The sequence below is a fragment of the Littorina saxatilis genome, linkage group LG7 (assembly GCF_037325665.1).
Source record: "Littorina saxatilis isolate snail1 linkage group LG7, US_GU_Lsax_2.0, whole genome shotgun sequence".
Taxonomy (NCBI): Eukaryota; Metazoa; Mollusca; class Gastropoda; order Littorinimorpha; family Littorinidae; genus Littorina; species Littorina saxatilis.
In genome coordinates, this window is record NC_090251.1 from 34,667,408 (window position 1) to 34,685,058 (window position 17,651).

Here is a 17,651-nt window from a genome sequence, read left to right on the forward strand (position 1 = left end):
ATGAAACATGAAAAAACATAACTACGTTGGCTCGGAGATCACGAATCTCCTCAATCTGTACATTCCTACATTATATGTACATGTACTATACGTTTCTCCTTCTTCACCACAAAATGTACAATTTGGCATGTCGACAACTTTATACCAACATTTAAAAAAAAAATCTGTGTAGGAATACTTCTGTATCATACATTAACTTAAACGTGTCTCTTTTAATTGTAATTTTTATCATATGTGAAAATACTTACTGAATATTCACAGCAACATTTAACAAATTTGACCATATCTACATACATTTTGAAACCGTATTATTTCTGACTGAGCATGCACATAAACAAATATCTTCTGCACTCTCTTTACATAATAAAGTAGATCACTTTCAACACTGTCACTAATAATTGAGTGTTTACTATCGAGGTATAATATCAACATACACAATCACAACACTTTTTTCTTTAGACACAAGAAATTAATCTTATCTTGTTCGGGTATTAAAAATAAACGATCACCAAGTAACATTTCTAACATTAGCGTTCTTGCTCGTTTGCGGTTTGTCTGACACGTGCTTTTTTTCCAGAGATATCTTGGCACCAATACGCATTTTGAAATGTGAGTGAAAAAAAAATGTTCCCCCAAAGTAAACCTAATTAAACTTTAGTTTGTGTTATCTCTAAGTGAGCTGGTGTTAATTATGTCTTCATGATGTCCTATTATAAATGTTAACATGTGTTCCCTCTACCAGGCCTCTGATCCAGTTTTGTGAATATGCAGGTCAAATTCGTGCCTCTTTGGATCAAGGCAAAATATCGATAGGGCAGCAGTCCTTTGTATGCATAAATTACATAGTCACCCAGGATTCTGAACACTCAAGTTTGAAAAATCATACCCTTAACAATAAAAAACAAAACTGGCGGGGTGATGTGATGTGAGAAATTCTAATAAACATGTAACTGAATAAACACAGTTCAAAAGTGCAAACAATACACAACTGAACAAGATAAACACCTACAGAAACAAGGGAACACAGGCTGGGATACTGGTTTGATCCAAGTGTTCGATCATGAGTAGATATTAAGTCGAACTATTCAGGAAAAGCTGACAGAAGAAATACAAAACAAAACAAGCATATATATATGGTTTTGCACTGTCACATAATGGACATTTGAAGAAAAAGGAAAAGCGCTAGCAGCTGGGACAATATTATTATTATGATTAAACCAAACTGAAATCATGCAACAAGGAAACAATCTTCTAAGTTTAGTAATCCCAACTACGAACAATATGATCAGAACAAGAAATGAAATTTAAAGAAAAAGATGAGAAAGACGTTGTTTACTCTCATACAATTTTCAGAAGAGAAGTGATAAGTCATAATATAACGCAACGAGGTTAACATCTAAAAAAAAAAGCATTACCATTTATATGACCAACATGATGAGAAACAAAAAACACAAACTTAATGAAAAACACTTGAACAACTTTTATCCCCATCTGTATAACCAATAATTATGACAAGAAATTTAAAAAACAAAAACCCCACCAAAACAACTGGAGATCTATAGTATTCCCATTATAAATTAAAAATCAACAACAAACATTTCAAGAATAATAAAACATAATCTTGATAAACAAGTATTCCCATTTATAACCAACATGATCGGGAAGAAAGAACAGAATCTCAAGAACGAGATGGGCATTACATTGTAAACACTCAAGAAAGAAAGAAGAGATGTTTGCTTTTCTCAATACATTAAACCAAAGGGCGAGAACATCTCAGGCCTGTAAAATAAAGCAACTGTCTGTACTTCCTCCTGTACATATTTAATAAAAAAACACACACAAATACACAAAACACAGTTCTGTCTGCAAATTTACGGTTCGTAAAAGAGTCTCCCAGATTGGTATTCTCACAAAGATCTTAACTTCTGTGATACCCCCCCCCCCCCCAATGAAGTGAAAATATGAGGGAAAATAAAACGGAAACAGCAACAAAAAAAAATGGGCATATTCTTTGAACCACCCACAGTATCTCCAAACGATGACACAAACAACGCTCATCAACGATCAGTGTTTGACAGCGCTGAACTACTTACATGAAGCAAAACATTTGCTCTAAGACAGTCAAATACAGTAAACGTTTTCAAGCTAAAAACGGACAATGCCTGAACTGATAGTCGAATTTCAGGTCATATGGGAGCAAGCTGATAGCAACGTCAGATCAATAACCAATATGTTCTGGCTATACCTCATACTCGTCAGATCAATAACCAATACGTTCTGGTTATATACGACATACTCGTCAGATCAAAAACCAATATGTTCTGGTTATACCTCATACAAGTTCAAAATCTGGAAAATATCACTGTGCCCGTACATAACGGCGTAGTCCCGGGCCGTACATCCCTCGCGGTCACGATCTATGATGGACGCCCTGTAGCTCAGAAGCAGCTTCACAACATCGATATGACCGTGTTGACAAGCAACGCTCAGTGGTTTAACCCCTGTAACAGTGGAGCTGCTGAAAGACGCGCCATGCTCGAGGAGAACTGCGACGACGGCGGTATGTCCCTCTTTCGCGGCTATGAAGAGAGGTGTTGATCCGTCGTCCTTGGCAACATCCTTCTTCGCTTTTCGCTCCAAGAGTAGTTTTACAACTTCCAGGTGTCCCTGTTGGCTTGCGTGATACAGGGGTGTGGAACCCTTCTTTGTCTTGGCGTTGATGTTCGCTCCTCGTTGGCACAAAACTAAGACAGAGTTGAAGTGCCCATGGAATGCTGCTTCGTGAAGTGGTCTCTTGCCCTCGAAACTCTTCGCGTCGACATCTGCCTTCTTCTGTATCAGTGCTTCAAGGATTTGGACGTTGCCTCCTGCGGCCGCTAGGTGGCACGGTGTCAATCCATCGAGGTCAGCTGCGTTAACCTTCGCGCCTTTTTGTAGCAGGATTTTCACGCTTTCTTCGTGACGGCCATGAGTAGCTATGGAAAGGGGTGTTGCCCCATCAGGTCGAGCAGCATCCACCTTAGCCTTGTGTTTCAGAAGCACTCTCAGCACGTCTGTGTGTCCTTCTTGGCTGGCCACAAACAGCGGAGTTGAGCCACTCTCCGTGACAGCATTAACATCAGCGCCGTGGTCCAGCAATAGTTCAACAAGGTCCAGATGGTTTCCATATGAGGCATGGTGAAGAAGTGTCCAACCGTTCCCGTCTGCAACATTGACATCTTCTCCATTCTGTAGTAACTGGAAAACGATGTCCCCGTGGCCTGATTCGGACGCTAGCAGCAGCGCATTGGGAATTGTCTCACCAGTGTAAGATTGGTGTGGCAGCAGAAGCTGCACCGTGTCTCTGTGTCCGTTTTTGCAGGCATCCTCAAGAGGAGAGAAGCCCCGCGAATCCTTCGTGTTGACAAGAGCTCCGTTCTGCAGCAAATACTCAACGATGTGGTCATAGCCCCTTTTGCTAGCTTCTTGAAGTGGTGTTCTCCTTTCGCTTGTCGTGGCATTTTTGTTGGCTTCTTTTTCTACCAGATAACGCGCCACATCCTCGTGGTTACATTTGCAGGCCATGTGCAGCGCCGTCCATCCTGCATCATCTACGGAATCTACCACGGCCCCCCTTTTGACCAAGGCTTTCACGATACCAAGGTCACCGCAAGAAGCTGCGACGTGCAAAGCGGTCAGACCTGACGGGTCCTTTTTGTTAATGTCGTCATCCTGGCTGGAAAGGATTATATCAACGCTGTCTCGCATACCAACGCGACAGGCTTCGTGAAGCGGCAGGTCGTTTGCAAAAGGCCTGGTAGTTCGAAACGATGTGCTGCGCGAAAGAGGCAAAGACTGGGCTCGTACTATGGTGTTTGGCACGATCGTGGATGCTTGATCTCCATGGCTGACTGTTTGTCCAGTCATTGCAGGCACACGCTTCGGTTCTTCACTGGGCGCGGTTGCTGAAACGGTTGGGTCGGATGATTTTACACTCGCACGTGCAATTCACAACAACCTGACAATAACAGACTTAATTGTTTTTGTTACATTTAGTCAAGTTATGACTAAATTCAGACTAAACTACGCGACCGATCTTTATGAAATTTGACATGAGAGTTCCTGGGAATGATATCCCCGGACATGTTTTTCTTTTTTTCGATAAATGTCTTTGATGACGTCATATCCGGCTTTTTGTAAAAGTTGAGGCGGCACTGTCACACCCTCATTTTTCAATCAAATTGATTGAAATTTTGGCCAAGCAATCTTCGACGAAGGCCGGACTTCGGTATTGCATTTCAGTTTGGTGGCTTAAAAATTATTTGATGACTTTGGTCATTAAAAATCAGAAAATTGTAATTAATTTTTTTTTAAATAAAACGATCCAAATTTACGTTCATCTTATTCTTCATCATTTCCTGATTCCAAAAACATATAAATATGTTATATTTGGATTAAAAATAAGCTCTGAAAATTAAAAATATAAAAATTATGATCAAAATTAAATTTTCGAAATCAATTTAAGAACACTTTCATCTTATTCCTTGTTGGTTCCTGATTCCAAAAACATATAGATATGATATGTTTGGATTAAAAACACGCTCAGAAAGTTAAAACGAAGAGAGGTGCAGTAAAGCGTGCTATGAAGCACAGCGCAATTACTGCTACCGCGCCAAACAGGCTCTTCACTTTCACTGCCTTTTGCACTAGCGGCGGACTACGTTCAGTTTCATTCTGTGAGTTCCACAGCTTGACTAAATGTAGTAATTTCGCCTTACGCGACTTGTTTTTGTTTTACACCCACCAACCAACCAACCAACCAACCAACAGACCAAGCAAGCAAGCAACCAACAGACCAACCAACCAACCAACCACACACACAAACAACCAACCAACCAAACAAACAATACCTGCTTTAAAAGCACTTCTGACATAGAAATGACAGTTTATAGAAGGGTGACTTACCACTGGCTTCAGGCGGTCGATGACTGTGGACATGGACAACCTGAATGGTGGCATTCAGGACATTTGTGACTTTTCCTTTGTTGTGCTGGTTCACGTTTACTGTGTCCGAAACGTGCATGTGCTCAACGCCCGCAACAATAACGTCGCCTGTCGGACGGACAAGACACGTATTAAGGGCATAGTCCTCCCTGTCTACACCTTTCGGCCAGCCATCTCAGATCTTGCAACGCTTTTCCATGGAACAAAGCCATCCCTCGACTTGGACATTTACCTACATTCAACAGCCTCGACGTTTCCTGTGTAGAGTGGGATTTTTTCATGATTTTCTTTAAAAGCCACTGGTGTCAATCCGCAAAATCATGTTTTCCACAAATTCCAACTGCAGAGGAAGCAGTGTCTGGTTGTTAACGTCTTTGTATGTGTCCAAGCGGACGGATGACCTTATTCTATGTACAGTCAGATCTGAGACAGTTTACCTGTGTATTAATGAGTGTTTATGGTCCTTTAACAGGAATTACGCATAGATTCCTCTCTTAAGCTAAGAATAGAACATCCTGTACCGTTAAGCTAGAAAGTATTTGAAATAAAGAATATTGTCCCTCCCGTCGACCGCTTACGTCAGCAACGTATCAGCCATATTGTTGATGCTGTTAGAAGCGATATGTCAACAGAGGGCTGGGTTTAACCGCACAAGTTTGTGTGTGTGACATAAATAATTATAGCATAACGGTCGTGACACGTGTGACACTGTGATTATGGCAAAGATAGCGTTGCCTTGATTTCACTTTACATTTTCTAATTTAATTGGTAAGGCAGATTTCCTCCAGCACAATAGGGGAAAGTTGCCTAATATGGACCACTTCTTAATATGGACCACCTCCTGTTCTGACAAACTAACGGCCGGTGCTAGAACGCTCAAAACAATTTCATTCGCTGTATTTAACCTTTCTGGATAACTTGCACATGTCAAACTATTGCAGAAACACAAACCTCAAAGCCGTTATGGATGTTTCTTTAATTTGTTTACAGCTTTCACTATAAATTTGATGCTTAAAACGGACAAGTTTCTGTCCAGAGCCAAAGCTGTTACTGATCACACAAAAATTGCTATACATGACAGCTATAGCTAAGACTGTATGTGTAACATTTTAGCAGTGTTGACTCCGAGTGTTTACTGCAAACAAAAAATAACAGCATAATCTCAAAGTATGTGTATGTCCCCTGATATGGACCACCTTCAGTAAATAGAACATAAACGCTAAAGGCTGGTTTCATTATTTATTAACAAGCTTGCTGAAAACAACCCATGCCTAGCCATCCAGCTTTCAAAACAATACAACAAAATAGTCTTCTTTTCGTGAAAGTTGATTGTTTCATTTATTTTCTCTTTGTTTTTGATACGTTTCTTTAGTTTCCTGTTGTGATTCAAATAATGTTCTCATGAAACCAAAACAAATTAATCTAAAGCATATTTGAATTAGTCTGACTTGCCACTAAGTTGTATCATATGTTATCTTGATGTATAGGGGGCGTTTTACGGTGATGCGTGAAGGCCGCTTCACTGGTCCATATTAGGCGCCCACGCTTCTAATATGGACCATTTGTGAATTTTTCTGTATTTACTATTTGCAGAATGTTTATCAAAGGTTATTCGCTCTATTTGATAAGGCCTAACGGTTAACTAAAGAGAGAAGGACTACCTAGCACAAAATGAAACTTCTGCGCAAGAAAACAAGGTAGCAAGAAACAAACACTGGTCCATATTAGGCAACATTCCCCTACTTCGGACAGGAGTTTTCGTTGACAGCTTTGCCCATCGGGCGCGTGTGACGCATAAGTGTTTGTGATGGGTGTGGCGTGGTCCTACTTAAAATTGAGCCAAGTTTTTGGCACCAATATCCCGTTTTCAAACCAAACAATCGTTCGTAGTTTTATGTACAGTAAAAGCTAAACATAGAGTAATCCGATCTGAGCAAAACACACCATTTTTGGTTCCATTTTTCTAGTTTACTGTGGTCATTGATACCATTAGAGGTAACACATTGTACCCTAACATTTGCGTCATTTTAACCCTCTTTCGGGGCAAATCTATCGATACGGATCTTCAACTTTGATAAAACTTCTTATGTAGGTTATCTGAGCTTAAAAGACAACCAGCATTTTAAATCACTTTAATTTTGAAATTGAAAAAGAGCATGAAACAGAAATACCCCCAGTAAGGCCTTTATCACAGAAAGTACCATTATAACAATATGTTCAAGGGTATTCAGTTGTACCACCCGGCATGTGGCAGTCTATGTCAAGGCAGAGATAACACCAACCCGCATACGCACAAGCACCACAACAAAAATCACAACCTTTCAGAATTTAAAAACAAAAAAATCGCGTAGCGCTCTTTCAAAGAAAATATTAACGCACAGACAAACGGACATACAGGCAGACAGTACTGTACAGTCGGACAGATATACTGACAGGCTAAGAGACTAATTAAATTGAAGATCTGACACCTGCCTTCTGCTTTGTGTCCAGGACGTTTTTGTCGTGGGCATGATGTTGCTACGCTCCAGGTCGAACTCTTCTCAGTATCCGACTTCTTCTTCTTCTTAGTGATACAGCCCTTTGCTGTACGTCCCGTTTTGGGCTTTGGCGGTTCTTTGTTTTCATGTGGATCTTTTGACGCCATTTCTGTAATACAATTTAAGTCTTGGCTTAAATTTGGTTATGACCTGGTTCAGTAGCCGCCTGCGTAACAAGTAACTATAGTAAGTCAGCCTGTTGGAAATACTTATTTGGTTTCTTTTCTGAAGAAAGACACATCTAGGAAAAATCACGGGGGGTAAAACTCTCAACTTCCTATTTTTGTCTTGAAGCTCGCGTGGTAAGTCGCATTGCCTCGGGGAAAATGTTTAAGATAAAGTACAGAGTTGAAAGATATAGAGTGCATGTGGTAAAGAAGCCATTTTAGAGAAGTTCTCTGGCGAGTTTGACCTCTAAGAGGTGCTGAGAACATTCTCTGTGCTGTAATTTAGACAACTCTTCAAAGATAAACTTCAAAATGCTTTGCAACTTATCAAATCAATGCGAATGAAATTATGTGGCGTTTGGGCCTGATCACTTCTTTAACAAATGCATTCAGAAGAATAAAATAAAGAGAACAAAAGAACTTGAATACAAACAGCAAACCTCTAACGGATTTTTAAAAATATAATTTGAAGTATGTTTTCAAAGCGAAGCAATACAATTTTATATATATATTTTTTGAATAAGTAACGAACAATACTATAAAAAAAAAACTACCGTTGTGTCTACTGTTTGCAAATTAAGGCAACACCAATTTAAGGCAGATAAAAGAATAGAAAGCCAATTAATAAAATTTTAAAATTATGCGTGCAAACACACAGTCCGGACCTAGAAAAAGACTGCTTGATTGCAAGTTCAAGGAATTTGACTGACAATGCGGAGAGAAAGAATCCAACAACTTTCTCCACAAACAAAGAAAACGATATTGGGATAATGTCCAGAAGAGTTCAAGTGAAAAATATGATCCACATTTCTTTTGTAGTTTTATGGGAATCGATGTACTCATACACACATCCACCCATCATCCCATTCATCCATCCATCCATCCATCCATGCATACACACACATACACGCACACGAACACACACAACCACAGAGGCACAGACACAGACAAAGACACAGACTCACAGCAATAGACATACTGACATACAGACACAGACACAGACAGACAGACAGACAGACAGACAGACACACGCACAGACAGACACACAGACACAGACACACAGAGGCACAGACAGATAGACACACACACACACACACACACACACACACACACGGACACACACACACACAGAGACAGACACAGACACACAGACACACACACACATATACACACACACACACACACACACACACACACACACACACACACACACACACACACACACACGCACACACAGGACAGATAAGGAACAAGGTTGGAGAGGACAAGTGTAAGGGTACGGGATAGACATTGCCGATTGCCATCATGTTCACGACATTTCATTCATACCAAGCCGGGTAACAAAAAAACCACTGTTCGTGTGTGACAAATCCAAGTTGACAATGGGTTTGAGCTTTAGGTCAGACATGGATTGTCAAAGTAAAAGCCAATCATGCGGTTTGTTAGATTAATTTTGTGGAACCATCGCGGCTATGGCTTCGTGTTTCCGAGGACAACGACTTTAAACGTTCACTCTCGAAGACCCAATCAATGTTGGAATATACCACGACGACTCATGGTCATTTAGCAACTATGCTGTGCCATCACACATTGCGCAACGAAAAGGCTTGAAACACCTAAAAGAAAAGGTACAAACTAAAAAGTAACTCACCTCGCAAAAATGATGACAGCTCTGTGCATATTTAGACTGGAAGGAAGCGACGTAAAGTTTACGTTTGATGTCACATTCTAAATTACGACGCGATGGATTGAACTTCTGAAGTGTTTTTGGGGCCCTGAATTGCATTCTAAAAATTCGTCTCCCTGTGGGTGATTGTGCGTACTGTTGCACTACCAAAACGATGAAAAACACAATGTTCGGTGGCTTGTTATCTGACCAGCATGTTTTTGTTGGTTCTCGGGGAGCACACCGCATTTTCTTACATCTTTATCAACCTCGGCCTTTGGCCCTGGTCGATACAGATGAAACAAAAGACGATTTAGTCCCCTCGGGCCAACAAAAAAGCTGGTCTGCCAACAAGCCACCAAACATCGTATAATGCCGGTGATTGTAATTAATTCACAGAACTGCCATTAATTCATTCATATGTTGCGTAGCTTCAGTGGCGCATTGCATGGATGGACGCACGTGAATAGAAGTGTAAAGTTAAAACCCACTCAGGCTGCAAAGCAACCTTGCCAACCTTAATTCCACCTCCCTTCTATCCATACATGTATGACTTGCTTTCAAAGTCCGTGACTCGAATCAAATGTGCTGAATTTGTAAACTGGGACACGCTAAACTGACATGTACAACTGCGAATTCGTTCATGAGCACAACACAACTGAACAATTGAAAATATTTAGTAAGTAAGAGGGTGAGCACGCAGTAATCAACACGAAAGAAACAAAGAAGGAACAAAAAAGAAGCAGAGATACAAGGCACGAAAGAAAGAAGCAAAGAAACAAGGATTGAAACAAAAAAGAAAGAAAGAAAGACTTCCAAAACAAACAAACATTTGTGTACTTTACACACAGTTGATTTACACACCCCCCTTGTAATAGTTTAACACATCTTGTTCAGTAAGGTGGGAAAACGATAACATATTTGATGACAAACACAGACTTGCTTGCCAGTTAATTTTGTCTGCAGCAGCGATAATTGACGCAAACTGGTGTCTCATCACATGAACCATTGAATACATACTTCTAAAAATGTCATTTTCAAAACCGTAGGTAGCGCGTGTATTGTTGATCTTCGAACAAAAACTATACTATTTGCAATTTAACTAGTGTTGAACATTCGGATTTGTGAAATTATCTTGGAATAGCATTGAATAGTGTGTGTTGTCATCACTACCAAGTCACATCGATGGCGAGGCATGATGATTTGTTTTTATTTACAACACAGACAAGCAGACAGAAAAGACAGAGAGACAGACAGACAGTCAGGTTGGCAGACGGACCGACAGACAAGCTCAGACAAACCAATGCATATAACACAGATTCACATAATAAAATAAACGATGGAACATGACAAACGCTCACCGTTCTCTCGGAAAGTTCAACCTCTTGTGAAAGAAGCGGAAGTCAAATGTGTGTTATCAACGCCAGCAATGATGATTTGAGCCTTAACTTTAAATATGAACAGGTCATAGCGCGCCGAAATCAGTGTCATACCGGGTATTCTAGGTATTCCCGTATGTGACCCTCCACCACGAAATGAGTCGCATGTCACCTTTGCACAATTTTTATATTTTTACATTTTTTTTCAAGAGTTTATTATGCTCTATCCAGTGGTTAAAACCGTTTAAGTAAAGAGCGAAGAAAACTTGTCGAATTATAAGCCTGTGACTAAGGTGATCCTCACTCTGACCTGCCACCCCGGACGTATATTATTAGGTCCAGCGCAGAACCGCGCGAGGTGACATCAGACTCATTCCGTAGTGGAGGGTCACAACATATTCTGTCGTAGCAGATAAGACACACAGTGGAACCCCACGTTTCAGACCGCCAAAAATAAAAAGATTTTGTTTGTTTGTTTGTTTGCTTAACGCCCAGCCGACCACGAAGGGCCATATCAGGGCGGTGCTGCTTTGACATATAACGTGCGCCACACACAAGACAGAAGTCGCAGCATAGGCTTCATGTCTCACCCAGTCACATTATTCTGACACCGGGCCAACCAGTCCTAGCACTAACCCCATAATGCCAGACGCCAGTCTCCTCTGCAATGGAACCACTAGATTGCCAATTTTAAAGTCTTAGGTATGACCCGGCCGAGGTTCGAACCCACGACCTCCCGATCACGGGGCGGACGCCTTACCACTAGGCCAACCGTGCCGGCCAAAAATAAGACTCCCTCGTGTTAATTATTAAAAACATTCAACTCACCACAGCAAGCAATATGGGCGTTGATTTTGTTCTATGTGGTCTGATCGCATGTATAAGAGCCTTATTATTCCCATTTTATTTCACTTTTCACTTTGATTATAGCTTTTCATTTTGATTACAGCTTTACATTCTGATGATAGCTTTTCATATTGTAAATCTTGTATGCATGTCCTTTTGCAGACCTGTTTACCCCCCGCATTGAGCAGAGTTTTCTCCGCATATTTTTTTTTTTACTCCGCAACTCCGCAGCTGTAGTTTAAACATGAGAGGTTCCATTGCAGAGGATACCTTGCACATCGTGTAGTTTAAACATGAGAGGTTCCATTGTAGAGGATACCTTGCACATCGTGTAGTTTAAACATGAGAGGTTCCATTGTAGAGGATACCTTGCACATCGTGTAGTTTAAACATGAGAGGTTCCATTGTAGAGGATATCTTGCACATCGTGTAGTTTAAACATGAGAGGTTCCATTGTAGAGGATACCTTGCACATCGTGTAGTTTAAACATGAGAGGTTCCACTGTAGAGGATACCTTGCACATCGAGTAGTTTAAACATGAGAGGTTCCATTGCAGAGGATACCTTGCACATCGTGTAGTTTAAACATGAGAGGTTCCACTGTAGAGGATACCTTGCACATCGTGTAGTTTAAACATGAGAGGTTCCATTGTAGAGGATACCTTGCACATCGTGTAGTTTAAACATGAGAGGTTCCACTGTAGAGGATACCTTGCACATCGAGTAGTTTAAACATGAGAGGTTCCATTGCAGAGGATACCTTGCACATCGTGTAGTTTAAACATGAGAGGTTCCACTGTAGAGGATACCTTGCACATCGTGTAGTTTAAACATGAGAGGTTCCATTGTAGAGGATACCTTGCACATCGTGTAGTTTAAACATAAGGGGTTCCACTGTAGAGGATATCTTGCACATCGTGTAGTTTAAACATGAAAGGTTCCATTGCAGAGGATACCTTGCACATCGTGTAGTTTAAACATGAGAGGTTCCATTGTAGAGGATATCTTGCACATCGTGTAGTATAAACATAAGGGGTTCCATTGTAGAGGATACCTTGCACATCGTGTAGTTTAAACATGAGAGGTTCCATCGCAGAGGATACCTTGCACATCGTGTAGTTTAAACATAAGAGGTTCCATTGTAGAGAATACCTTGCACATCGTGAAGTTTAAACATGAGAGGTTCCATTGTAGAGGATACATTGCACGTCGTGTAGTTTAAACATGAGAGGTTCCATTGTAGAGGATACCTTGCACATCGTGTAGTTTAAACATGAGAGGTTCCATTGTAGAGGATACATTGCACATCGTGTAGTTTAAACATGAGAGGTTCCATTGTAGAGGATACCTTGCACATCGTGTAAGTTTAAACATGAGAGGTTCCATTGTAGAGGATATCTTGCACATCGTGAAGTTTAAACATGAGAGGTTCCATTGTAGAGGATACCTTGCACATCGTGTAGTTTAAACATGAGAGGTTCCATTGCAGAGGATACCTTGCACATCGTGCAGTTTAGAAATGAGGTTCCATTGTTGAGGATATATACCTTGCACATCGTGTAGTTTAAAAATAAGAGCCTCCATTATATAGGATACCTTGCACGCGGCCATGTCGCATGCACCGTAGTAAAACCTGCTCTACAACTTCTGAGCCCCTGGAAAAGTAAGTTAGGTTTATCTCGGTTACAGAAAAAACCACCTGATTTGTTTGTGTAATGCTTTGCTTTGCTCTACCCCATTCACACTTTACAATGTGCCTAATCGTGCAGTCGTCGTCGTTGTACGTTCATTAGTTTTCAGCGGCATGTAAACAGTGCTGTGAATGTGTACAGTAAAATACCTTGAACGGCTGCAGAAACACTGAATGTTAGTTGTATGGAGACCAGGTTTCCTATGAAGAACGAATACAACTGCAGACTGATGTGTTTAGTCGAGTTGTTGTGCTAAAAACTGATCGCTGACACGAAATTAACTTGACCGTGTAAAAAACAAAAACAAAAACAACAAAAACAACACCAACCATCACAAAAAGGCGGCTCGTATAATTTTGAGAATGTCTACAAGCGAACGGATGCTCGTATTGCATACACATGCCTAGAAAGATATGTGGTGGTAAATAGCATGATGTTTTACACGCGCAGGAAGGTATATTTAATCTAAGACAACGAAGACGCCGAGCACACGCAATCGCTATCGCAATGTGCACATTGGAGCGAGCCATTAATAATCCAGTACCGTGGGTGTAACATTAAGCACGAAAATAACACGCCATGTAGATGGAAGCAAAACGGAACTTGACGCTTCGGAACGCGGTGGGAGATCCCATTGAAGCCAGCGAGAGAGACGTTAAAATGATTAGAGACTCTAATGATCATGACATCGCTTTAAAGGCGCTTTCTGACACTCTTTGCCTTGCTGACGATTGCTGTTGGCTCTGAAGACACGTTGTTAAGAAGTAGTTTCATAATACGCGTAAAAAATAAACAAACTCGCTGAATATCTGAAAGTGGTCTCCATCCTGAAACAAACAAACAAACACACCAGCCAACCAACAAACAAACTAACAGACCAACCAACTAACAAAAAACAAACAAAGGAACAAACAAACAAAACAAGCAAACACACAAAGGAACGAACAAACAAACAAACAAACAAACAAACAAACAAACAAACAAACAACAATTGACCTGCGTGAAAGTAATGATCAATCCCAAAGTGAGCTAAATAGCCACATTAAGCTCCTTTTGGAAAGGGCATGGACATAACAAATAAAATAACACGGGTCGCTTCTGTTGAGGTACTTCTTGTTTTGTGGCCAGGTTCTGTTTCTGGTATATCTAAAGTAAGCAATGTGCTTCCAGGGACGAAAAATCCCTTTAGTAAGGGTTGTTATACATTAAATGTCTCCCTAGATGCATAATTATTAACAATAATGTTTCACGCCCAGTTTCAACCACAGAAAGGGTTCACCCGCATGAATAGCTCACACGAGCATAACGCTTCGCTTTATGATTTGTATGTGTCTGCAGTTCTCACTGATGGATTAGAAAAGTGAAAGGGATGTGGGGTGGGGGTGCGGTAATTGTCTACACTCTAACAAATATGTAAATACAAAAATCACCAAGCTGGTTTAGTTTTTGTAACATGGTATTTATTACTGCAACGAAACATTGAAAAAATAATTAAGGTTATAAATACGTTTAGGAAATGAAATTGACAAAGATTATTTATGGAAAAAATAACTGCGAGAGATTGCGGATGAGATAGAACGAGAGAGAGAGAGAGAGAGAGAGAGAGAGAGAGAGAGAGAGAGAGAGAGAGAGAGAGAGAGAGAGAGAGAGAGAGAGAGAGAGAGAGAGAGACGCAGATTGCGGATGAGATAGAACGAGAGAGAGAGAGAGAGAGAGAGAGAGAGAGAGAGAGATAGCGAGAGAGAGAAAGAGAGAGAGAGAAAGAGAGAGAGTGAGAGAAAGAGAGAGAGAGAGAAAGAAAGAGAGAGAGAGAGAGAGAGAGAAGGAGGGTGAGGGAGAAGGAGAGGGTGAGAGGGTGAGAGAGAGAGAATAAAGAAAGCGGGAGAGAGAGAGGGGGGGAGAAGGAGAGGGCGAGAGAGAGAGAGAGATAGAGAGAGAGAGAGAGAAAGAGAGAGAGTGAAAGAGAGAGAGACAGAAAGAGAGAGAGTGAAATAGAGAGAGAGAGAGAGAGAGAGAGAAAGCGGGAGAGAGAGAGAGAGAGAGAGAGAGAGAGAGAGAGAGAGAGAGAGAGAGAGAGAGAGAGAGGAAGAGGGACAGAGGGAGAGAGGGAGAGTGAGGAAGAGAGAGAGAGACAGCATGATGTAGTTACTGTATTTTACAAAACAAAACAAACACAAAACAGCTGCATTGACGAGAATTATAGTTTCATGTATTTATTATGTTTATTCCAAGTTAAATATTTGTTCAAAGATTTAAATAGCGCTGTTCCTTGAAATACAATTCAATGTTTCTGTAAATTTTTTATGTATCGATTGAACATTGGATTTGGCCTTCTTTGGGTCATGTTACGTCAGAGTCCGAAAAAAAGTCATATTAAGGCGGCTTGGCGAGACTACAAAAGAGTACGTTTGCGTGCTTTCAATCGAACAAATCTAAGGACGGGCGCAGTGGCGTGGTGGTAAGACGTCGGCCTCCTAATCTGGAGGTCGTGAGTTCGAATCCCGGTCGCTGCCGCCTGGTGGGTTAAGAGTGGAGATTTTTCCGATCTCCCAGGTCAACTTATGTGCAGACCTGCTAGTGACTTAACCCCCTTCGTGTGTACACGCAAGCACAAGACCAAGTGCGCACGGAAAAGATCCTGTAATCCATGTCAGAGTTCGGTGGGTTATGGAAACACGAAAATACTCAGCATGCCTACTCAACGAAAGCGGAGTGAAGCTGACTATGCTCTCAGAGCATAGTGTGGGGACCCCAAATGGGCAAACGAGCTCACACGTAACCAGAAAATTCTGGAACGCTGAAGAAGAAGAAGAACAAATCTAAAACTGAAAGTGATCGATACATAATAATGTGTCGATTGAACATTTAATTTCCCTTCTTTGAGCCATGTGACGTCAGAGGCCGACCAAAATTCATATTTAGGCGGCTAGCCGAGACTACAAAATAGTGCATGAGTGTGTGCGTTCAATTGTAAAAACTAAAAGGAATTTTTAACCAGAATCCATCGATACATAAATGTTATTTGTAATTTTTACCAAGACATGACATTTTGCACAGATCGAGACAGTCATTGTTCACCATGACAGCTAGCGCGGTCTCGGAGGAACACCGACTGTCTCGATCTGCGTAAAATGCCCTATTGTGGTCAAAAATACAAAAACGTATCTTCTTCTGCGTTCGTGGGCTGAAACTCCCACGTACACTCGTGTTTTTTGCACGAGTGGAATTTTACGTGTATGACCGTTTTTTACCCCGCCATTTAGGCAGCCATACGCCGTTTTCGGAGGAAGCATGCTGGGTATTTTCGTGTTTCTATAACCCACCGAACTCTGACATGGATTACAGGATCTTTTCCGTGCGCACTTGGTCTTGTGCTTGCGTGTACACACGAGGGGGTGTTCGGACACCGAGGAGAGTCTGCACACAAAGTTGACTCTGAGAAATAAATCTCTCGCCGAACGTGGGGACGAACTCACGCTGACAGCGGCCAACTGGATACAAATCCAGCGCGCTACCGACTGAGCTACATCCCCGCCCCTACAAAAACGTATAATATTTGAACTTTTGACCAAAATATGACATTTGACACAGATTATCGACAGATATTGTTGAGAGAGAGAACACTCTCTGTCTCGATCAGTTTAAAGTGTCATATTGTGGTCAAAATGCAAATGTCGTATAATGTTGTTAATTATTAGTCATTTTGCGACTAAACTATTTAAAAAAAATTCTTTTGAGTTTCGAACGTTAACTGCAGTCTATCTGTTTCGACACGTGTACGCTTTTTAAGCTGACCGTGCTCCCAAACGCCTACTCTACCAGATGGGTATTTTTTGGAAGCTTGGGGCCTGCCAAACATAAAAAATCGATGTTAACAAGAAATATTCTAGGGCGCACTTTCTCTTCTCAGTCAAAATTCAACTATACCATGAAGAGTGATACACGAGCATTTCAGACGCTTGCCTCTGAAAAAAGAAGTTCTAAGCCAAATTACGAACTCATACTAGTACTTTTTACATATAAATGTATTAGTTGGTATCTGTTGATTATCACAAAACAATTTGCGACTGCTTTGGCCGAGGATGCTGGTGACAGTATCATTATTATGAACCCTACCCTAAATCCAGAAAAGACGTCGTCCAAAATGTAGGTCAGTTTTGATTAAAAAATAAATTCACACAAGACTAGTATTGTTGCTTGGCTTCAATGGATTCATTTTAGTCAGGTATGTCTTTACATAATATCTGTAAAATATGAATGGATTTGAACCGTATACTATGTCACTATGACCTTCCAATCTTCCTAACCCCCAGCCCAGTAAAGCGTGCGAGACGTTTCCTGAAAAAATGTCGCTTTGTGGTGTGAGTTCAATGTGACATGCA

The 17,651-nt window shown here is 40.9% G+C and overlaps 1 protein-coding gene across 2 annotated transcripts; it reads right to left on the reverse strand.

Annotated features, from left to right (window-relative positions):
• Nucleotides 1–600: 600 nt before the first annotated feature.
• On the reverse strand, nucleotides 601–11,519 carry LOC138971274 (ankyrin-1-like). Of its 2 annotated transcripts, none has more exons than XM_070343984.1 (4): nucleotides 10,715–11,519; nucleotides 7,456–7,629; nucleotides 4,945–5,091; nucleotides 601–3,944 (listed from the first exon to the last, which is right to left on the reverse strand). In XM_070343984.1, exons 2-4 carry the CDS (start codon nucleotides 7,625–7,627, stop codon nucleotides 2,326–2,328), a joined length of 1,938 nt encoding a protein of 645 aa, XP_070200085.1. In that variant the 5' UTR covers nucleotides 7,628–7,629; nucleotides 10,715–11,519; the 3' UTR covers nucleotides 601–2,325. The 2 variants fall into 2 exon arrangements, with proteins under 2 accessions (XP_070200085.1, XP_070200086.1); XM_070343985.1 differs by lacking the exon at nucleotides 10,715–11,519 and adding an exon at nucleotides 9,339–10,046.
• Between the last annotated feature and the right edge of the window lie 6,132 nt (nucleotides 11,520–17,651).